This window comes from Lagenorhynchus albirostris, chromosome 3 (assembly GCF_949774975.1).
Source record: "Lagenorhynchus albirostris chromosome 3, mLagAlb1.1, whole genome shotgun sequence".
NCBI classification, from domain to species: Eukaryota; Metazoa; Chordata; class Mammalia; order Artiodactyla; family Delphinidae; genus Lagenorhynchus; species Lagenorhynchus albirostris.
In genome coordinates this window covers 123,658,059-123,682,297 of record NC_083097.1, presented here as the reverse complement: position 1 = coordinate 123,682,297, position 24,239 = coordinate 123,658,059, and the positions used below count along the sequence as shown (strand labels likewise).

At 38.8% G+C, this 24,239-nt stretch overlaps 1 protein-coding gene across 2 annotated transcripts in view; it reads left to right on the top strand.

Moving 5' to 3' along the window:
- The window catches only part of JAKMIP2 (janus kinase and microtubule interacting protein 2), a 53,854-nt gene that overhangs the window by 5,346 nt on the left and 24,269 nt on the right, over positions 1-24,239 (top strand). Inside the window, exons 2-11 of one of the 2 annotated variants that reach the window (XM_060146464.1) lie at positions 6,227-6,724; positions 10,301-10,510; positions 12,371-12,469; positions 13,728-13,874; positions 14,772-14,912; positions 16,962-17,018; positions 17,976-18,095; positions 19,033-19,161; positions 21,809-21,892; positions 22,576-22,638. In XM_060146464.1, coding sequence (XP_060002447.1) covers positions 6,227-6,724; positions 10,301-10,510; positions 12,371-12,469; positions 13,728-13,874; positions 14,772-14,912; positions 16,962-17,018; positions 17,976-18,095; positions 19,033-19,161; positions 21,809-21,892; positions 22,576-22,638 — 1,548 coding nt within the window. The remainder of the gene's footprint in view (positions 1-6,226; positions 6,725-10,300; positions 10,511-12,370; positions 12,470-13,727; positions 13,875-14,771; positions 14,913-16,961; positions 17,019-17,975; positions 18,096-19,032; positions 19,162-21,808; positions 21,893-22,575; positions 22,639-24,239) is intronic. The other variant, XM_060146465.1, reaches the window with a different exon arrangement.

The window sequence follows — 24,239 nt, the reverse complement described above, 5'->3', positions numbered from 1 at the left end:
AGTATTTCCACCCAGGTCTGTTTTTCTTAGAGCAGCACTGAGCCATTAAGCCATGGTATTTCCCTGTCTGTCTGCTCCTTGGACACCATGATCCGCTGATCAGGGTGTGTAAGCACACCAGGGATTGCTGTGAGATGTGAAATCCACCCACCCGATTCCCCAGGGTTTGGTCTTCTCCCTCAGAGGCAGCCTGCAGCTAGGGTGAACCCCACAGGCACAGAGGGGATGAAGCAGGAGCAGAGGACAGGGCTCCAAGGGTAGGGGCAGGGGGGCAACAGGCCTGGGATGCAGGCTCTGGGAGGAGTCGGCTCCAGACAGCAGTTGCCACCTTGGACAGCCCTTCAGCCTACAAAGCAGTCCTCACAGAGAGCCTGGGACAAAGGCAGCATGCGATACTATTCTGATTTCACTGAGAAAGAAAATGAGTTCTAACCATGTAACTCATTTGCTCCCAGTGACACAACTAGTCGAGCAGCCAAAATGGGAATTCCCATCTTCTCCAAGGCGGTGATCAAGGTAATGCTGTCTTATTCCACCGCACTCTGTTGCCTCCAGGGCACTCTCAGAAAACCAGCCAACCTTCTCTATCCTCAGGCTAGTACTCTAGAGCTTCCAGGTTCAGGGACCACACTGGGCATCCAGTATTTCTTGCTTTCTGCAAATTTAGTTTTATTTTCAGGAAGCCTAAGTAGCTAAAAGCAAGAAATGGAAAGAGAGAAGCTTTTATTACTTCCCCAGGCTGTATAAAAAGTCTCCCTTATGGGTCACGTTCCTGTGGCGGCAGCCTTTCCCTCTTCACATCTCCTGTTGGAGAGTTACTCAGTGCCCATGAAAATCCCTGCCTGCCTACCATGAGTTAGATCTCCAGCAACATTCGATGCAGATAATCCAAGCTGAACCTTTTGCTAACTTGTCTTGTCTTGATAACCTCTCAATTCTCCTTATCTTCGACAGGCTGTCCAATGTTTAATCCTAGATTTCTAAGGTCACATTAAAGCTCAAACACCACCCTCTTTATCTTGGCAGAACTTACAGTGGCATTTTTCAAAGGCCAGAACAGAATGAAGACAGAAGAAGAAATCATAATGTGAGGCCTGGGAGGGCTAGTCATGAATTTTCTTCCTTCTGTCATAGTGGAAGCTTTCCCCAGCCGGATTAAATTTTCCTAATGATCTTTATTTATTTTATTTTATTTTTTGGAAAACACCTCTGGGGTAAAAGGGATATGGGAAGTGTACCATTCAAAGCTCTGTTCAGTGCTCACCCCCTGGCCCTGTCCCACCCCATCCCCCTAGTCCTTCGTACACATAATCCAGGTATCTTCCCAGTTAAGATTAGATGGCACCAGGGAACTCAAGACATCTTGAGGAAAATGTTATCTTTGAACATCTCTTTCTATTAGGAAAATCGTTGCTATGGTCTTGATAATGTAATAATAGTAACATTCGTCTTACTACCATAATATGGGTATTTAGATTTATGTTTTTGTTGGTATTAGTATATCATTGCATGATATAATGTTAATATATGCTATAATGTTCATCAAAATTAATATCTAGTATCTACCATGTATTAATAAGTATTAACCTCCCGTGTGTTCCAGCCTTTCCAAAGGACTTTTGCTACATTATGGAAGTCAGTCCTCGCAACAATCATATGAGAAGGATATCACCAATTCTAGTTTACACATGAGGCTGAGGCTGAGTCAGGGGCCCCAGCTTGCCCAAGGTTTCAGAGCAAACTAGGAGACCTGGGATCTGACCTGACCTGGCTCCTGGCCCACACTGGACTCTGATCAGCCTTCTTTATGTTGTGCTTATGTAGAGCCTGTTCCCCATTTTTCTCATCAGAAATTCAGGTGCAACAAATACTAGCTACATCATAGAGCTGCCTAGGAGGTTAAATGTACTGATAGGTGTAAAGCCTTTAAAAAATCGCCTGACTCATACGTAGTAAATTAAACCCTCAATAAATGCTTACTATTTACGTGATCGAGTTGAAATTTTTCTCCATAAAACATTTCCACTAACGAAATTGATTCTCTCTCCAATTAATAAATAATTTTTTCCATTTCAAAGTATTATCATCTTCACATTTTTTCACTGTTACTCAGGGGTAGTTCTTCATCTTTTCGTATACTCATTCTCATGATTTACATTAAGATATTAAGATCTATTTCCTTAGTGGTGCAATCTAAGCTGCAAATAATTTTCAGAAAATGATTTTACTACAAAATTTCTATTGGTTCTTTTTTCCTCCCAGATGTCAGTCACATTCTTTGTATCTCCTTCACAGTGAAACCCTTCTCCCAAGCCTAAAAAAATCATACCTAGAAATCCTGCCAAAAATGACAGTTTCCATGACAACCAAAATAAGCAGACATAAAAAATGCCAAATGTAATTCAATACCTTTGAATTTTCTTTGAGTTCTGTGGATTCCTTTTATGTGATAGACAAAAAGGCCAGTGTTAGTTTTGTCTTCATGCTGGAATATATTTCCCATATACCTGTATTTTCACTTTTTTTTTCTTTTTCATTCATTTCCTCTCCAGTCTACACACAAAAGATTAGTGTTTATAAATAAATTTGAGAGAAATTACAGAATCACAAAGTGGTACAATCTAATGCACCTGCAGAGAACTTGACAAATAATTTTAGATCAAGAGTATCTCCTCTTATATCCAATAATAATATCATTACCTTACATTTTATAGTACTTTACAGTTCAAGCTACTTTCCCATTCTACTTTCCCATTCCCATATCTAATTTAATCCTAAAAATAATTCTTTTACAGGTATTTTTAAAATTGTAATCAAAGATCCTCAGAATAAAGCAACCTTCTTAGAGACAGCAGATGATGAAATCAAAATACAAACCCAGAATTCATTACCCTTTATCCATTTTTACTACAACGTTTTATTGTTTTAGGAAGAGTTGCTAAAATTCCCTTAGTAACTTGTTACCTATCAGCTCTTAATGGTCATGATACTGTTCCAAATGCCTAAGGAACATAAATACGTCCTGCTGAAATTGAAGATGATCCCGTTTCGTATCACTCAAGCTAAAGTTAACTTCCCCAAGGTCCTAGATGGAAGATAAATTACAGAGTTTCTAAATCAGTGAAAAATAAGGCCTCATGTCAAAAAGTGCATTATCTAAAAGAAGAATCAGCAAACATTTTCTGTGAAGGGCAAAACAGTAAATATTTTAGGCTTTGTGGGCCAGACAGTCTCTGTGAAACTACTCAACTTCATTGTAGCGTGAAAGCAGCCATAGGCAATATGGAAATGGATGGGCCTGGTTGTGTTCCAATAAAACTTTATTAACAAAGACTGGGGGTGGGGCAGGAAAGATTTGGCCTATGAGCTGTTGTTTGCCCACTCATGGTCTAGAAGATACTTCTTCAGTTCATTGTAGAAAAATGGAAAGTTAGATTTAGGTTTTCATCACTGAAGAACAGAGAGAAACATCAAACAGAGGACAGGCAAACATTATATGTTAGGGTTTTTTTTGTTTTATACAGGGAGGTGATGGATGAGGGCTGCTCTGGGTAACAGTGCAAGCCTATGTTCGTTCTCTAAATCATTGACAGGATATATTATTCCTGCCTCTGGTTACGAGGCTAGCCAGGGAAACATATTGGCTTACATTCTTTAATTCCACACGTACTCTTTGTCTTCTTATCATGTGTTGTGCTGACAACCAATGGGTAGACAAAGATGAACAAGGCTCACTGGCAGCCTTCTAGGAGTTTCCAGTCTGAGGTGAGGTAGGAGAAGAGGTGGTGAGGACAGACAAGTATGTAAAAAAAATACAGCATAAAGAAAAATGTGGAAGAGACCAGTAAGGAGGTATTAGCAAACTGCACTGAGAAGACAAATGCAGGAGAAATAAGCTTGGTCCTGGGTGATTGGGGTGTCATGATCAGAGAGGGTGACATTTAGTTGGGTCATGAGGAATGAAAGGATCCCAAAAGGAGCTGAGGGAAGGGCAGGTCAGGAAGAAGAATCTCAGGTAAGCACACAGGTACAGCGATGTAGGGCATGTGCAGAAAATAGGATAATCCCCCGTGCCTGGAGAGGTAAAGTGAGGAGTGGAAATGGGAGCTGGAAGTCCAACCAAGTCTTCTGAGAGCTGAAAGATGCAGCTGAAGTGTTGGAATTTTATTCCCCGACAGAAAGGAGTCCTGGCACATAAATCAGATCATAACAGGACTTTACTAAGAGAATGTCAGCAGCAGTGTGAAGAAAGCTCAGTTCATTAAATGAACCTCCAAGAACTCTGGAGCAATGCTGTCCAAAAGAAATATAATATGTGCCACAAACGCAAGCCACATATGTGATTTTAAAATTTCTTATAACCACAATTTTAAAAAGTAAAACTAAACAGAATTAATTTTAATAATATACTTTATTTTACCTAATTTATCCAAAGTATTATAGTTTCAACATGTAATCAATGTAAAAATTATTAATGAGCTATTAATGTTTACCTCATACTAAGTCTTCAAAATCGGGTATGTATTTTACACTTAGGGCAGGGCTCAATTCAGATTTTCAATATTGCAAGTGCTCAGTGTGGCTAGTGGCCACCGCATGGGACAGCACAGCTCTAGAACATATGAACTAAAGGGCATCCGGGAGGGGACCTGAGCCTAGGCTGGAGGTAAGACCCAAGGACAGTCATTTGGGGATGCCTGGCTGCATATTTTGCCAAGTCTCCTTGTGCCCTGAGTTCTTTTAGAATAACCTACATGGGAATAATTGCTGTGCTTTTAAAATAAAATGTTCATAAAATGCCATGTGGACTTAGAAAATCCTGTTCTAGCTAAAGGTAGGTAAACTGTGAAGGTAAGTGAAATCTCAGACACTTTACATTATAATTACAATGGTTTCAATAAGGAATTTGGATCTTAACATTTTGCAGCTGGAAGGGCTCTTAATTATTTTATGAAACGTTCTAATTTTACAAATGGCAGAGACTCAGTATCACTCACCTAGATATTACTCCTGGGGCTGCCCAGTTCTTCCCTTTTTCCAGGTTACTGTGTGGGTGTATGTGTGTGTGTGGTGTATGTGCAAACAACAGAGACAGAGGAACAAAGGCAGGCAGCAGAGATGAGGAGGGGGAAGGAGAACAGTACAAGAGCCTGGTGAGTCTTTTTTAAGCTACAGATGCTGGGGCCCTACCCTGATCTACTGAATCAGAGATGGACTCACAGACAAATTAAGGTAGTGCCATTGCTAATCTATGAAGAGACCTATATTATCATTAGAAATAGTACAAAACACAGGAGAATTTTTTAAACCAGAATACCTGACTGATGAAAATTTGAAAAGGAATACTTTATTAAATTCCTTGGAGTGTTGGCTTAGGTGGGAGAGAGAGGGAGATAAAAGCACGGGGTAGTGAAGGATGCAGACACCCATGTAGCAGAAATAACAACAGCCACTGAACGCCTTTAGCACAGGGCCCTGCACTGCAGGGTTTTGGGCTGGTGTGTGTGTACCTGTAATAATTTTGGGGGTGGAACCAAGTTGCCATAGTAAGAAAGGTAAGGTTGAGAACATATCAACTGTCTTCATTTCTCACCTCCCCCTTAGCAGCAATTAGCTCCTCTTCCAAAAAAAGGGGGCGGAAGAATATTTTATACTATCACTTTAGGCACCAATTTATTAGCCTGATCATAATATTGAACTATGGACCAACCTGGGTGTCCCGGTACACCCACATTTATCAGTTTGGACCTTGTTAGGGATGTGTAGTCTAGAAAGCTCTCCAGGTGATCTGTTTTGAACTCCTCACCAGGGTGAAGACTATTATAGTACCACTTCCTAATTTTAATGTGTACACCAGTCACCTGGGGATTTGTTACACTACAGCCTCTGATTCGTAGGTCTGGGATGGAGCCCCTGCATTTCTGACAGGCCCCTGGGTGATGGCTGTGCTGCTTGTCTGCAGACCACACAGAACAGTAAGGCCCCAGAACATCAACTATTTTTCTGAACAAAGTAATGTAAGCACCCTCGGGTATTTCCTCCTTTCCCACTGCATTCCCAGCATTAAAAGGCCTGTGGTTCCCCTCGCTCCTTCCACAGGGGGCTGGAACTTGAAAAGAGACGAGGCATTAAGAGATCTCAGAGGCCTGAGCTGCCAGTCCTGCCTAGGAGCACACCTGTTTGATGAGGCTCACCTCTTTTCATCCTTTCACCTCTCTGCCTTCAGGTATCTAAACTCGAAAGAGAGAAAACTCAAGAAGCCAAGAGGATCCGTGAGCTGGAGCAGCGCAAGCACACGGTCCTGGTGACCGAACTGAAAACCAAGCTCCACGAGGAGAAGATGAAGGAGCTGCAGGCCGTGCGGGAGAATCTCATCAAGCAGCACGAGCAGGAAATGGCCCGGACGGTGAAGGTGCGGGACGGGGAGATCCAGAGGCTCAAGTCGGCGCTGTGTGCGCTCCGGGACGGCAGCAGCGACAAAGTAAGGACAGCGCTCACCATCGAGGCCCGCGAGGAGGCCCGGAAACTGTTTGATGCAGAGCGCCTTAAGCTCTTACAGGAAATTGCGGACCTGAAAACGGCCAAGAAGCAGGTGGATGAGGCGCTAAGCAATATGATCCAAGCGGATAAAATCAAGGCTGGGGACCTCAGGAGTGAGCATCAGTCCCACCAAGAAGCCATCTCCAAGATCAAGTGGGAGTCGGAGCGGGATATTCGGAGGCTGGTTAGTAACCCAGGGCAGAACCATTCTCTTTCCAGGCTTCAGAGTGCTTTGGGGTTTGCTTTTTCATGAAAGGTGTCTTTTTCATGAAAGGTGTCTTTCATGAGAGCATTGTAAACAGTACCCTCCTTCTGTCTAGTGCTATGGCCAAGATGCAAGATAGGTCAATAGATAAGTAGATGCGCCCAGGCCAAAATTGGCATTGTAAAAGGTAAAAGATTTTGGAGTCACCTTTCTCATGAAAACTGGATTCTTCCAGCCCCACACGTATGGAGAGTATGGGTTTAATGACTCCTGTTTTCTTGGATGTCCATGGAAATATTCTGAATTATGAACTCTTCCAAAATCAGCATGTTTTGTAGGCTTTCCATTTATAAAATGTTCTGGGGTTTTTACCGGGAAAAGGGAAGTTTCTTTGGCTTTCAAGGTGTCTGAAAATGGCAGCCACTGGGAACATCCTCTGGGATTCACCTGTCTTCTCTCCAGGAACTGTGTCTGAAAGCAAGAAATAGAGCTATAAAACCCCTAGTCATTTTACAAAGAGATCTTCTTTCCCAGAATAAACAGGGGCCACTGAAAATAGGGGCCATTATAATTCTTAAATTGGATGTCATTCCTAAATAGCTTATTTGCTATTACAAATTTCCAAGACTTCCTTCAACCCCTACTGAGTTGAGTCTTTCTTTTTAATATGTATGACCAAAAGCCACGTCAGTCTCTCACTATGCTTAAAAGTAAAACAAATAGAATTATTGTGTGAAAGCTATAATGTTGCAGATTGGCCTTCTCTTAGAAGTATTTATATGCATCTATATTCAGAATGTTTAGCATTAGTTATATCTTGGTTATATATTAACTATCACCTGTTCGAGTGTACTTTATGCTTCTCTAAAAATATTTTCTTAGGAAAAACTACACCTTCCTTCTTGTGTGTGCCAGGTCTAAGCATTTATATTCTAAGAATTCCAATTATGTGTCTTAGACAGTATCTCTAGGATTTCAATTTTATGTAAAAAATGGTTATCGTAGAACATTTTAGAAAACTAAACATGTGATTTTCTTTGTACTGCAATACAGTGTGACTGTAAAATGTTGCCTTTGCTACACTTTCCAAATTCTTTATCTGCAATTCATACTATCGCATTGGTTGACAATAAAGACCAAACACAGTGCAGAAATATTGGTCTCTGCCCTGCCTTTGGTTTTTAAGACAACAATGGCTGATGAAGAAAGAATCAAGACTGTGAACTCTGGAGTCAGCAGGTAGGTAAGGAAGCTTACATTAAATATTTTTGCTTGTCGATGCTCTTAATGTAAAATCTTAAATGAAAAGGAAGCTTTACATTAAATACTTTTTTACATTATATTTACATTAAATATTTTTGCTTGTCGATGCTTTTAATGTAAAATCTACAAATATATCTACCTGTTCGTCTGCAATTTCTTCCATGATTTCCTTTCACCAGCACATTGCAGAAGCAGACATGAAATCCCTCTTAATAACAATGTAAAATCTAATCTGTCTGAAGATTGGTTCAAAAATTGGGTACAAACAGAAAAACAGGGGAAACTTTTTCATTAATACAGATGCACTTCATTTTTTCCTTCTAATCCTGTTCTTACTGCAACACCCAGTTTTATTTTTGGAACTGAAAAGGAGAGAAATGGGAGCTATTCTGTGTAGAAAATTTTCCCAGGGAATTCTGGTATGTACCCATCTAACTAGAAATTTGGAAGATTTTCAGTATTCTGAAACCAGAGTCCATATTTATAACCAGCATGCAATAGAGACTGCTTGATACTAGGTACTGGATAGTCTACAGAAAACCACTTTGGGAAAATGCTGGAAGGATAACCTTGGCATAAGTATAGCATAGGGCCAAATAGAATCGGCTCTAGGGTCATAAGACTGTATATTAAATCAGTCTTCATCATTTATTAGCCATATGACCATGAACAAGTTCTTAACCCTTTGGGTCCTCAGTCGTCACCTGTGAAATGGTGATAACAGAACCTATATAATAGGATTGTTATAAAATTAGACAAGGTATGTAAGGCCCTGAATGCCTTGAATGTAGAAAAAGATCAATAAATTTCAGTGATAATGATGAGGCTGATTATATGGGTGTAATGGGGTGATTTCCCAGCCAGTTCAGTTATGTAGGGTACTTAAGAACCAAGTAAGAGCATGCAGATCTGGAGCTACGGTAAACTGGAAATAAACCATAGATGACAGATCTAACAAAGGAACGTGCTACTTAGATAAGAGTAACACTGGACTCAAGTTTCCTGCAAGGAGATAAAATGAAGACAATGCTTTTACTCCCAAATTAACAGGACAGCGTTTGATTACTTGCCAAGTTATCAGATGATGTCACAGCACCATGGCCTCCCAAAAATGATCTAAAATTTTATCCTGTGACTTGGAGGCAGTAGCTCACAGAGAGTTACATGTGGGAAGATGTGATTGTATAATACAGTTTCTGTTCCAAATATATATAAATATGTATTTTGGTCTTAGGAACACAGCAAAGAAAGATTTATACCAAGTGATTTGTTATATATAAGGAGACATTTTTATAAAGAGGAGAACAGTATACTATTGTTTGCATTAAATGTGTCTATTCTATTTCCATTTTTAAGATTCTCATGGAATATAATGAAATGAGAAGAAAGGTTTTACCTAATGGCTATGCTTTCTTCAGAGATTGTTTATAGATATTAACTTCACTAGCCCTCACCCAGGGATGGCAAAAAGTTTTCAGTCCAGTGGAACTCTGATCAACTGGTATCAAATGCTTTTGGCCTTTAGTTGAGAAGTATTTCTGAGGCCATGCCCAGGCTTAACAAAAATGAGTGTTGGGATCAATAAATATATCCCACAGATATAGGTGGGAAAATAGTAACTAATATTACCAGGTATTTTCTATTCCAGTTCTTGTCCCAACCATGATTTTCTGACTATAATAGTAAAATGGTTGCTAAGAACTGGCTGCTCTGAAAAATGGATAGGAATGGAAAGAACCATACAACATGAACCATGGAAGGACAAATTCACCACTTGAATGCAAACATATTGGCCTTAGGAAATGATGAGGCTACTGGAAATACTGTAGCTTCTTCAGTTACAAATGACCTGTTCATAGTTGTTACTGCTATTTAAACTGAACTCAAAAGTCATTCCCCCAAACAGGAGGTAACACCACACATTGTCCTGGGAAACATTGTAGTAGAATATTTAGCATCTGTCCTTATTAACACTAATGCCCTGTTTTAAAGTTAACTTTTGCTTTCCATATCCAACCAAACCAGACTGTTTCAAACAATATATTGAATCACAGCACCTACATAGGATATACTAGAGAGAAAAAATTACCCTCCTTGACACCTAATTAGTCTAGGATGGTCGTTCATTACATATTCCTGCCTTGTCTGACTCCTGAATTCAGTATACTTGTCATATTCATGATTTTTTTCCCTATATCAATCAGCAGAACAAAAGTTAAGCTCATACCATCGTAAAAATGCATTTCTTTGCAGCATTGTTAAATAAAATGTCATGGGTGTCATTTAATTCAGATGGATGAAATCAAAGCCAAGGACAGGATCATCTTTTCCCTGGAAAAGGAACTGGAAACCCAAACAGGCTATGTACAGAAACTCCAACTGCAGAAGGAGGCTTTGGATGAACAGCTCTTTCTGGTCAAGGAGGCTGAATGTAACATGAGCAGTCCAAAACGAGAAATTCCGGGAAGGGCAGGAGATGGCTCTGAACACTGCAGCAGTCCTGTAAGTCTATTCAAGTTGAAGTTAGAAACTCAGGAGTCATCTTTTATTTAGCGCCTAAGTTTTACTTTTCACTTAAGCTCTTTTCCTGTTTACTACAGAGCAATCAATTCCACCTCCTACGATAAAACAAGCAAGTATCTTGGGAGCAGAGTTTTCTAAACTCATAGACAACAAAGTGGTCTGTACTGCATTAGCTGATCACAAGAGAATTACATATCTTTTAAAATCCTTTATAGAATTTTTCTAGCCATGATACCTGTCCAAACATCAGCATATTATAAGAATCATAAATTAGATGAAAATACTTTGCCTCTTGCCAAGACTGGTCATTTTCCCTTGTGTGAACAATTGAGTTGAAAATTGGTAAAAATGGTTATCATGTACAGGGGTCAAAATGTATAACTGTGTAAAAGACTAAACCATTTATAATCGTCACCTGAAAGCTTCAAGTCTGATTGTTTGACACTTATTTTCCTGGAGTTTCCTCATTTTATATGAGAAATTATTTTCAGAAGTTTAGTGATAGAAATCAGCTTGTATATAGTTTACTTTCATATCTTATACCTTGCGAATTATTTAGTGCTAAAAAAGATGACAATGTATTTTTTAGGAACAGAGGTAGGTTCCAAAGTAGTACTTAGAACTGACTAATAAATAATTTATGAATATATGTGTGTGTGTGTGTATATATATATATATATATACATATATATATATACACATATATCCCAGTAGGTGGCGGAAAGAATACTGAACTAGGATTCAGCAGATGTAAGTTTTAGTTCTGTCACTGACGCTTAGCTGCAGTGTAGTAAAATTGTCAAGAGAATGAGCTCTAGAGTCATACCCTTTAGTTTAAATCCTGGATCTGCTGTTTGCTTTGTGACCTTAGGCAGATCCTTTGACTGCTCAGAGTTTCCTCATCTGTAAAATAGAGGCAATAGTGGTACTCCACAGAGCTGGTCTAAGGTTTAGAAGAAAAGATATGTAAATATAGAACATAGTGTCTGGCACACAGCATCCAATACATATTAGTATAGACCTTGAACAACTTACTACCTCCCTGAATCTTACCGGTTCTGCTGAATCCTTTAGGATATTGTGAATCAAGGAATAGAGTGTGTGTGAAACTGCTTTGCCAACAGTACAGCACTATCAAAATGTAAGATGATAATGGAATTGCAAGTATATATGTCCTATGGACTCTAGAGCACAGACTTAATCTATGACTGCTGCGTGTAAAGTGATTCCATGACTATTATGCCAGTGGGGAAGCCAGCTGATCTGGGCAGAATCTACCAGCGAAGTTTATCCTATAATCTACTGTCTTCTATACATGAAAGTAATGCACCAGCCTTCTGAGTCTGACCTTTTTCTCCGGGGTATGCAGGGATTTGCAAATCCCGTCCCTATATCCTGCTCTATCCTCTCTTTGGCTAAGAGTAATAGCAGGACATCTGTCTAGGCTTTGGGAAGCATTGTACAGCCATGACACAAGGGATGAACCTCATGTAACCATGAACCTCATGTAATCACAGCGTGACCTTGGTCTCACAGCTCACAGATCTCATAAACTGATCCAACCATCTACCACTTCCTTTGCCAGGAGCCAGGGCTCCAGGGAGTATCTGCCACATGGAATTCATTTACAACTTCAAACAGGCTTGATCTTAAACCCAAGCAGAGAATATTGGGGATTGGAATAGGGTAAATATTTACTCTTCTCTGAATAAGAGAACATTTTACTCTCAACTCATGAGCCAAATGAAAGGAACCAAGCCTACTACTTTCATGAGCAGTATTCTAAAATTTTGAGAAAAGTATTATTGAAGAAATAATAATTTTAATTTTCATGTGTAGGATTTGCGAAGAAATCAAAAGAGAATAGCTGAGTTGAACGCCACTATAAGAAAATTAGAAGACAGGAATACCTTGCTTGGAGATGAACGAAATGAATTGGTGAGTTCTAAGCAAATTTTTTTTATTTTATTATTTTTTAAACATTTTGTTATAGTAGTATATACGATGTTATAGAAGTATAGCACAGTAAAGAAAAGTGCACAAATAATAAAGGTATGGCTCAGTAAATATGCCCCAGTGAAGCATATTATGGGCGAAGCACCCATATAACCACTACCCAGATGAATAAGTGGAAGATTACCAGCATCTCAGGACTTCCCCTTTGTGTGACCTCTTCCAATCACCATCCTTCTAAAGTTAACCACTATACTGAATTCTCTCACTATAGATGTCTATCGCCATTTTTAAAACGTGTTGTAGGGAATTCCCTGGCGGTCCAGTGGTTAGGGCTCGGCACTTTGATTACTGGGGCCTGGGTTCAGTCTCTGGTTGGGGAACTAAGATTCCCGCAAGCCGTGCGGCCCAACCAACAACAACAACAAAATGTGTTGTAAATGGAATCATATGATAATTACTCCTTTGTGTCGGGCTTTTTTGCTCAGCATTCCATTGGTGAGAGTCATCCACTGTGTTGCATGTAGAATTCATTCATTTTCACTTTCTATCATATTCAATTATATATGATATAATTATATATTTATTGTAAAAGTATAAACAATATATGATATGTATATACAATTATATGATAAATATATATAGATTCATCTATTGTTAATGGACATTAATGTTGTTTCATAACAATTTATAGCTGTTAATGGTGCTGCTACATGTCCTGGTGAGAAAATGTGCTCATGTCTGGGGGGAATATACTAAGGAACAGAATTACTGGATCATAGAATATGCATGCAGTCAGCTTCAGCAGTTGCTACCAGTTTTCCACAGTTGTCTTAATAGCCACATTTCCCCCAACAATGTATGAGAGTTGTAGTTTCTCCATGTCTTTGTCAACATGCAAAGTTAATTGGTCATTTTAGTCATTTTGGTGGGTGTGAGGTATATTCTTACTGTAGGATTTTCATTTTTATTTTCCTTCTCACTAATGAGGTGGAGTAACTTTTCAAATATCTATTGGCCTTTTGGGTATCCTGTGTGATTTGCCCTTTGTCTTTTGCCCATTTCCTCTTGTGCGTTCATTTTCTTATTAGTATTAGGGATTTTTTACGTCATTTTTGGATGCTTGTGTTTAGATTATCATGCTCTGTGCCTTACATTTTACATTCTTTTTGGTGGCTCTTGGTAGAATGAGGTCATTTTCAGCCTCTAAACACGAGGGACACATTGTCTTATGTCTTCCCAGTTAAAACGCGTGCGGGAAACCGAAAAACAATGTAAACCTCTTCTGGAAAGGAACAAGTGCCTCGCCAAGAGAAACGATGAACTGGTGGTGTCTTTGCAGCGCATGGAAGAGAAACTAAAAGCCGTTACCAAGGAAAATTCAGAAATGGTGTGTACCACAGACTCTGCAAAACTGCAGCTTCTTTGCTTCTTTCTTTTTATTACTCTGTTAACCTGACTTCCTGGTCTTTCCCAGTTTATTTTTAAAATACAATGCTATTTGTGAAAGCTTAGATTTTTCCCTTATGTAAGCAAGGAACACAAAAGGAAGAAATCAAGAGAAGGTTGCTGGCTTTGAATTTTGTGGGGTTTCTAAATTTTGCAGAATGATGAGAGCACTTCCAGGAATCTGTACACTCTCCAAAAGCTCCAAAATAGAGAAGCAGAGTTCCAACCTAGCTCCTCAGCCACAGAAACCTCCTTCCAAGATAAACAAGGTCCTACTGTATAGCACAGGGAACTGTATTCAATATCCTGTGATATTCCAGAATGGAAAAGAATATGAAAAAGAATATATATATATGTATAACTGAGTCACTTTGCTATACAGCAGAAATTAACACAACGTTGTAAATCAACTAAACGTCAATAAAACTTTTTTAAAAATTAATAAAATTTAAAAAATAGAAACCTCCTTCCAAGAATTTCACTAACGTGCACTTTGTGGAACCGTACAGTGGGTACCCCACATCTCCTAAGATCTTGCATAGTAACTGAGAACAGATGCCATCATTTTCATTATATATAGAGGTGACGTGCTAACGTACTCCTTCACAGACTTCCCGTCCTGCTGTAGAGATCTTCAGACATTCCCAGTGATTTCCACCTATTACAGAAGACAAAATGTACTTGAGGGTGTTAGTTGGTGTGTGTGTGTGTATTGAAGCTGGGCCATTTTCACATTTAGCTGTAGCCTCATAAAGTTTCTACAGATATTTTATGTTAACCACTAAAGTTTGGGATTTTCAAAGTCTCCACCTGCACTTTCTTTTTTTTTTCAACCCAGAGAGAAAAAATTACATCTCATCCACCCTTGAAGAAATTAAAATCTCTGAATGACCTCGATCAAGCTAATGAAGAACAAGAGACAGAGTTTCTAAAACTTCAGGTCATTGAACAGCAGAACATTATTGATGAGCTCACAAGGGTAGGTCTTGATTAATCTATAAACTCTAAGCTGTTTCCAAGGACAAGTAGCCAAGAAATCAACATACACTAGAAGCAGTTAATAATTTTGGTAACACAAATAATAGCTGCAAAGCACATTAAAATAATTCCCAAATGCATTATAATGTGAGTAGGTGGATTGTGTGATGTATCTTATAATTGCTTTCCAGTATCAAGATTCTGAGGCTCAGAGATTAAATACTTTGCCTACAATAACAGGACCATAGGTCTCTTGTTTCCCAACACCTGATTCAGTGTCTGGCGCATAGTGGTAGTTTAATAAATATTTGTCAAATGAACACCAACATCATAATGACATAACAGCTGAAATTCCAGTCCAGATCTTCTGACTGTGACTTCAGTACCTGCTGAAGTAGGTAAAGCAGTTGTTACTCCCATCTGCATCTGGCTGAGGCCTGTGTTACCTACAACTTTGGGCTGAGACCTGTATACGCGTTTGGGTTTTCCTGTTTGCCTCTGTCTTTATTATGTGAATGACATCTGTGATCACTCCTGAGGACCAAGCCAAGGCTTACAGAGGTGAACTAGTGATGGGGGAGTTTCAAGCAGTAGTCTCCAGAGTAGGGTGAGCAAGGTGATTTACTGCCATTGAGGGAAGAAAAGATGATAAATTCTGCTTTATAATTATTTATGGTTCACCTTTTTAAAAGTTTCCATGTTGAGTGTATGTTATAATGCATATGCTACATTTGGAGGGTCATCTAAGTATAAATTTTAAAAGTTTTGGATATATTAAGGTTGCATGATCAAATTACTTTTACTTATAAAGGTGAAAGATCAAAAAAGTTAACACCACTGGCTTAACCAGATTATTTCTTAAACATGTGCTTAAAAGCTCTATGCCTCTCACTTCACTTCCACATCCTTAATAACTCATAAATCTCACAGATTCACTAGTCCAGGAATTTGCTTGGCTTTGAGTATCCTGAGTTTAAGCTAAAAGTTTCCTACAGAATTTTGAGGCATGTCCACCAGACTTTCAAGAAGACATAAGTGTCACTTATTCCATCCACTTTTTAAAAAAATATTTATTTATTTATTTGGCTGCGTCGGGTCTTAGTTGCGGCACACGGGATTGTCGTTGCAGCGTGTGGACTTCTCTCTAGTTGTGGTGCACGGGCTCCAGAGCACGCAGGCTCAGTAGTTGTGGCTCGTGGGCTCTGTAGTTGTGGCACACGGGATTGCCCTGCAGCATGTGGGATCTTAGCTCCCAGACCAGGGATCGAATCCGTGTCCCCTGCATTGGAAGGCGGATTCTTAACCATTGGACCACCAGGGAAGTCCCTCCATCCACTTTTGAATTTGTACAGTAAGTATATGGAGTATTTAGCAGGTGGACACCAAAGTCCCAGGATATCTCCTTTCACAAAAAGAATGAATTAAGAAATCGATTGTTATTTCTAGATATTCTTTGAATTTCCCAGAACATTCTAACGAGGACCACCCCCCATCCAAAAAAAGAAAACACTAGATGATTCCAATCAAGCAGATACCCTGTCCCATTTTCAGAGGCTACAGGTGAGAACAAGGATCCAAGCATAGTCAAAAGATAGCTTTCTATGCTTTTCAAGTGATTAAGTGAAAAGAATGTTTTATTCTTTAAAATAAAATAATATTTTTTTCCACACCTAAATTTAAAATAATTTGGGATCTGAGAAAATTGAAGAATTGTGCTTTGGGAGAACATGAATGACTATTTTGTTCTTGATTTCAAGTATAACACACTTGAAATCCAATTAGCAACACAGTGTACACAGTGTACTTCCTGACTGTGAGGCTCTCAGATCCACATAATCAGGAAAGGTTGTAGAATATCCTTCCTTTGAAAATACTTAAGTATCAAACCCAAAGTTGCGAAAATTTACAAAACATAATCTTATTTTAAATAGAAATATGTAATGCCTCAGGGGAAAAACAACTCTGTCTTTGGGGGAAAAAAAAAACCCAAAACCCTACGGGGAGATATGTACCAACTCAAGATCTGAAAAGTCGTTAATCTATTTTCCAGGACCGGGAAAAGCTCATTCGTAGGAGAAAGCATAGAAGAAGTTCCAAGCCGATTAAGGTAATGAGAAAACTAGGTTATCAGGCTTTTGCCACACATAGAGCCAGAGAAGTGAGACTTGCCAAGGAATCTTCCTGCAAAGATGTGATAAATCGCATGTTCCTGAATTGCAGCAAACCCTGGGGTTTATCTGCCGGAAGAAAACCTCTTCTCTTGACAGTTCTCAGAAGTCCAAAAATGATTGCGTTGTGGATCTTAACCTGAAAGGGTTTGCTTTAATATGAGTTCCTCTTAGTGAAGAAGCCACTAGGTTTGACATAGAAAGGGTTATCTGACAAGCTGGAGAGTCACACTCCAAGAACATGAAAGAGATACTTATTATTTGATGTCTCCCCTGAATAATATTAGCATCTGGTACCCATCCTATAATTGATTAATATATTTTCATTATTCACTTGGGCAATATTATTGATAATGATACTCTCAATCCATGAATATCTGTATAGCCTCTTATAATCCACAAAGTTTTGTTATTTAATTTGTCAATGTGTTTGATTTTTGCTTTTAACAATTGCATCATTTGATTTGGATGTGGAATTAGATGATATGAGTTGATAATCGCTTCCCATAGATGCCTGGACTTTCAGAATTCCTTAATTATATTTTATTTTATTTTATTTATTTTTTTTCCTTAATTATATTTTAAATACTGGACAGAGTAAATGACATAAAATCATCATGGTATAAAATGTAACATAAAAGAGGATACAGTGTTTTTATGAAGAGCCCAAATATTAATGAATCTTCCTCTGAAATATCAGAAGTGAAATAACGTAGGACAAACATTTATTGGAATTATTGTGTTCATGCCTAATATGTTTATTTCATCAAAGAAGCATTAAAGGATCTATGTCTTCTCTGTTCATTTGCATGTTTGCCAGTTGACAGTGCTTTAATAATATGTTGACTTTCCCCACTGTTAGTTTTATTGGTAAATATGTACTGTCCCTCCATTAGAGGCCTGTTTTGGACCCATTTATTGGCTACGATGAGGACTCCATGGATTCAGAAACATCATCCATGGCCTCATTTAGAACAGACCGAACGCCAGCTACTCCTGATGATGACTTGGATGAAGTAAGCTTTTTCACTTCTCTCTCCTTTTGTGATATTGTCACCACATCTTTCCTTGAAGGGGGAGAAAAACCATTTCACTTTTTATCTGCTTTATGAACAGCACATAATCTCATACTAGTGACCAATTTTGAGACTGTGCTTGACTTTGTTACCTCTTAGAAATAGCTTCACCTATGTTATGTAGCCCTTGTAGAAACTTCTCTGAAGTTCAGCTCTGTAACTTGAAGACTTCTTTCAAAATAAAATTATTCTTCCAGATTCTTCATCCAGAGGAGGTGTGAACCAAAGAAGAAGCTTAGAGGAACAGCTTTTAAATAAGTCTAAGACAGTGTTTAGCCAAGTTTCTTTGTTGGCCACCTTCATCTGAACTATCTAGGGGGTTCAATTACCATGAAAGTTCCTGGACCACACAACTCCTGACTCAGGATCTTGAGGGTGGAACCCCCAAATCTGCATTTTTCACAGAACGCCTTGATGATTGTATTATGCTCCGAAGTTTGGGACCTAACGCTGTAAAACTATGTTTTTATCATTTATCTGGGGAAGAAGTTGTTAGATATGAATGTATTGAAAGGAACTGAAACTAAAACTCTGATTACCATCTCCTCAAATTTGGATCCAAAATCTGGGTGTACATTTTTCTCATTTGGATCCAAAATTGTCTGTAATCCAAGCCCAAATGGGTAATAATCAGAAAGGTATAAATAAGCAAATGCTTCTCTTATTAATGAATACTTAAATATTTCTGAAATGCGCATCTGGAAATTGTCATAGTATTTGTGCCCATACACATACTTTAAAATTAAGAATAAAATCACATAGAATCCAATATCATACAAACCTTTATTTCTCTTTAAAAAATGGACAAATGCTAATATTTCACATTGAACACAGGACCTGAACATAATTATTTTTTGACTTTTTTTTTAACCTCAAGAGTCTAGCAGCTGAAGAATCTGAGCTACGATTCCGACAATTAACAAAAGAGTACCAGGCTCTCCAAAGAGCCTATGCCCTCTTGCAGGAGCAGACTGGAGGCATCATTGATGCTGAAAGAGAAGCCAAGGTTAGTGTACATCTGGGAGAGTGCCCTGAATAGGCTTGCGACAGTCATAGCATAAAAGTATTGCAGACATAAAAGTACCAATAGGGTAGCATTCTCTGTACCCTTCTCTCCACTGCAGTTTTGAACTGCTTTATCTTTTATGTCAACAAACCTTGGATCTAGAGACATTAGAACCAGCTTAGAGCGATGCTTTTGTTCCTTTAAAGATAGGTGAGTACATAGTTCTTATTTTTGCTATTTGAAAACTTATATTTTCAAAGCTAAACAATGTTGAATTTTGGTAATCCATGTTTTTTAGTTTCTTGCTTAATAAAAAAGAAAACTTTTATCTTTCAAAAGCAATGGGTAGCCAGTTCTTTTTCTTAGTTAATAAGTGCACAGCATTACATTGACAGCTTACTGAGAATTGTCACTAACAATATCTCACTTAACCCTTGTGCCAGCCCCCTAAGGTGGGTATTTTATAAAAGAGGAATTTGAGGCTCAGAGAGGTTAATTGAATTGCCCCAGATCACACAGCTAATAAGTGCAAAACTGGGATTCCAAGTCATATCATACTGGGTCAGTTGTTTTTTCCATTATGTTGCAACTGCCTCTCATAAGTCTGTTTTTTTAAAAAGCCACATACAGTACTAATACTTGACATTTATTGAGTCGTTGCTGTGTTTTAGGCATTGTACTGAGTACTTTATATGCATTATCTCATGTAATCCTAAAACAACTCTATGAGTTAGATGCTATTATTAACTCCTTTTTACAGGAGAGGAAATAGTAGCCTAGTAGAAGTTAAATGTAGCTTAGTTAGGTTAAAACCAGGGTATGTAGCTTAGATGAAAGCTAGGATATGAACCTCGTCCTTCTGAGTTCAGTCATAACCACTATGCCATAACTTCCTTATAGGTTAGTTTACTTGGGGCAAGAAAGAGTGTGACCATCCAGTGATTTTATCCTACTTCCTAATTAGAAGGTCTACAATGTACTGAGGAGTGTTGTAGGAACTACTGTTAGTTGGTTAGTGGGAAAGGATAGATATTATAGCTGTATTTTTAAATGGTAGCATACATACATACATGCACATACACATACATAGAGAGCAAACATTAAAGAAAACCCACTGTGATTTGGAATAGACACGTAAACAATCATTAGGAAGGGATGTGTGTGTGTGTGCTTTCATGTCTGTGCCCTAATACTATAAGAGTTGTGGATTCCTTTATCAGTATTTACTACCCATTCTTAGCAGCGTAGGATTGGTCAATTGAAATAATAGCATATGCCTTGTTTTTTGGAGAGGTGACGACATAGAACCCAGTTCTCTTTCTCTAGTCTCATTCTCCCATCAAAATACAGGTTTAGCATTGTTTATGGCCATTAAAGTAAGACAACTTAACTATTCTGAGCAAAATAGTCTAAAACAAATCAAGATGTTGGGAAAAGAGTAGTAGAGTAAATTCAAAGAAAGTAGAAGTGCAAAAATAGTATAGATGAAAAAGTATCAGTGAAAACAGAAGACCTAATCACTTCAAGACAAGGAAAAAAAATAGGTTATACTCAACACCCATTCAAAGTTAAAATAATTCTTTTTTTTTTTTTTTTCCGGCTGCGTTGGGTCTTCGTTGTGGTTCACGGGCTTCTCATTGTGGTGGCTTCTAGTTGCAGAGCACGGGCTCTAGGCACACGGGCTTCAGTAGTTGTGACACACAGGCTTAGTTGCTCCGAGGCATGTGGGATCTTCCCGGACCAGGGATTGAACTCATGTCACCTGCATTGGCAGGTGGATTCTTAACCACTGCGCCAACAAAGTTAAATTAATTCTTAGCAAACGAAGCTTGGAATTTTTTAACCTGATAAAGAAGCTAACACTAAATATAACACTTAACAGTCCAAAGAAATATTCTCCTCACAGCGAATAATAAGAAAAGAATACTTATCATCACTGATTTTGTTCAACTTTGTTGAACCTATCCAGATCATAAGACAAGGAAAAAAAATATGTGTGACCAGAAAACAAAAAAAGCTATTTTTCACAGAAAGTAGGATCATATTAAGAGAGAATACAAGTGAATCTAAAAAATTACTAGACTAAATGAAGTAAGGTTGTTCCGTACAAATCAGTGTCCCAAACTGCTGATGTGCGTGCACACACACACAAAACACATGATAGATACATATGTACATACCTACATACATAGATTTGGATTTAGATTTAAATATAGGGCACAAAGTTGGCTTCAAAAGAACAGAAGGATTTTGGGGAGGCAAAATGGGAGAATGCTTTCCAGAAGCGGAAGTCGTTCAAATAAAGAGAGAAGCAGAGAGGTACAAGGCATATTTAGGAAACAAGGAGATCACCAGCAGGTAAGGGATGGACCCTGCATTGATAGTGGTGGGAAAAGATTGGAAATATAAGAGAAGTTCTCTAATCCTAAGCTAAACAGTTTGAATTTTAACCAGATGGTAAAGGGAGCCACTGAAAATTGTACATAGAGAATTTAGGTTGTAAAAATAGATAGAAAATATTCTTTGGTGATAGAAAATTCTTTTTTTTTTTTTCTCAATTGTTGAGTTCTAATCAAGGAACACGAGGGGAAGAAAAATGTTGAGTTGCCATTTTACGTACTGAGTTCTGGAATTCTGATTTCACTAGGCTCAAGAGCAACTCCAGGCAGAGGTGCTAAGGTATAAAGCCAAAATTGAAGATCTGGAAGCGACTCTGGCTCAGAAAGGGCAGGTAGGCATTTGGTTGCTCCCACTTCTGCAGATGCAGACAGTTCAAACTGACCTTCCTCTAGATCACCCTGTGCATGGGCCCATCCAGGACACGGCTTGGCTCTCCACAGTGACCTTTCTCAAACTGTGTCAGAATGTTCAACTCTCTGTTTCTGTCCCTGGTGTTTGGTTGGCCAGAGTGTGAACCCAGCTACAACAGTGAATGAGGCTGGGCAAGAGAGAGAATGCCAGAGGAAGAGGAGCCCTGTACACGTAGCCTAGAGTGGTCATGAGCTGCTAAGACCAAGACCCACCCCTCAAGCTGCATTCTTTGCCTCTATGCTACATTTATGGTTCTGCATTTTAATGTTTTCCATCCATATGTATCTAGCCTGTGTGCATTCTGACCCTTTTCACTTTTTGCCTGTGTGGTCACTTCTGAGTCCCCAGAAGGCTGGTCCTGGATTATTCAGACTTAAAAAGATAGGGATAGTGAGTGACAATAAAAAGGGGGTTCAATTTTCCCGGCAACTTTGGCCCCAGTGTCTTGGAATAAGGAGCAGGCTGGGGTGGATGTCATTTACCAGTCGTTGGCAGGCAAACAATCCAGGTGGAGAGAAGACGGCTCTGACAAAGTGGTTTGACGACACATGCTCTTTCATGCCACTCTGAAATGCTGACTGCGCGATATTCTTTGTCAAACAGGATTCACACTGGGTAGAAGATAAACAACTTTTCATTAAGAGAAACCAGGAGCTTTTAGAAAAGGTATGTGGGGCGCAACACCCTAGTGGGGCAGAGGAGAGAATGATGAGAGATCCAGGAGCAGCAGGGGGTCCTCTCAGGAGTGGCACAGGGGCTAGGGGACGGGGAGGCTTTTCTGGCGCTGTGCTCCCCTCTGCTGAGTGCCCAACTGCATCTCTGTCACTGCCATCACCATCAGTTGAGTGGCACGTGGTGTGCATGGCTCTGCGCTGGGCATTGTGCCGACTTGAAAGGATGTGATCCCTGAAACCTATTGATTTGTTACCCATATATATATACTGTATATGTACTGTACGTATATATATATTTACACACCCACACATGCACACATCCTATGTGGTTGTCCATCTACAAGAGCACCCTTTGAATAGGACCTGTTATTTTGTGCAAGGACATGCTGCAACCTAGCATAGAGTGTGTTCTTACTGTTAATTTTTTGCTAATGTTCGCTGCTTGTTTGTTTATTTTTTATGAAAGAACATTTCAAAAGATACATCCAGATCACAAAAGAGCATTTCCAGGAGGTTGGAACAAATCAAGATGCAAAGACTTGGTTTCGGCCCAATAGATAAAATTAGTTTGGGTTAGCTGAACATAGACTTTTGATTAGGGGCAGTGAAATACAACAGAGATCATTTTAAGTTCAAACGTGGCTTTTCCTTTGGTATTTCCCTTTGATGATGTGAAACGATTACAAAATAATCTCATATTATTCTTGACAGAAAGAGAATTTGAAAGCCCATTTGAAAAAGGGAAATAATTCTGTAGGGTGATGTAGAGTTATATAGAAATTATTTTAGGATTGTTTCTGCCAATATTCACTAGCCTTGACAAGTAATAAAAGTTAACTGCAACACCCTGGTAAGCATGAAAAGGTAAAGAAGACGCTTGTCCTCCCCTCCCTCTCGTCCTGTCTCACTTTCTACATGATGAGAGACAGAGCTGATGTATGGAAGGGGGGTGGGTGTTCCAGGATTGAGGACTGGTACTCTCAGAAAGGTTGCGGGTCCCTATAAAGAAACTTTATGGACATTAGCCCTGGTCTATGAATTGTAGCCACCTGTGAACCACTAATATTATGGCTAGTGCTCACCACCAGAGCCAGGCATCTCCCCAAATATCCCATCTCTGATGTCAATCCAAGATTCTAGGAAATAGTCAACTTCTAAAAACTTTCAAAAGTTTACTAGACCACAAAAATCTAGTGGAAAAAACTTGAGTTGGCTACATAAATTAATGTTACATAGTATCTCACTTTCCCCCATCTTTATTTTCTATAATTTTTCTATATCAGGAGACTATGAGAAAAAGAAGATTTTAGTAGTCTCCGAGATACCCAGTAATAAGTGTTATTACACTTATTTATCATCTAAAAAATAACTCCCATTATGTCTTCTTTCTGATTTTCTTTGGTCTTGATTTCTTTGGGCTAAAAGGGGAATTTTTTGAGCTCAGTCTTCTAAGAGTAAAAGAAAACCAAAGTGACAATAAAGCTAAACATTCTACTTCAAGTGTTTATCCTTGAGAAAGTAAGATTCACCCTACATTAAAAAGCCCCTGATTTTTTACTTCTAAATTCAAGATTTTAAACAGTTACTGTACAG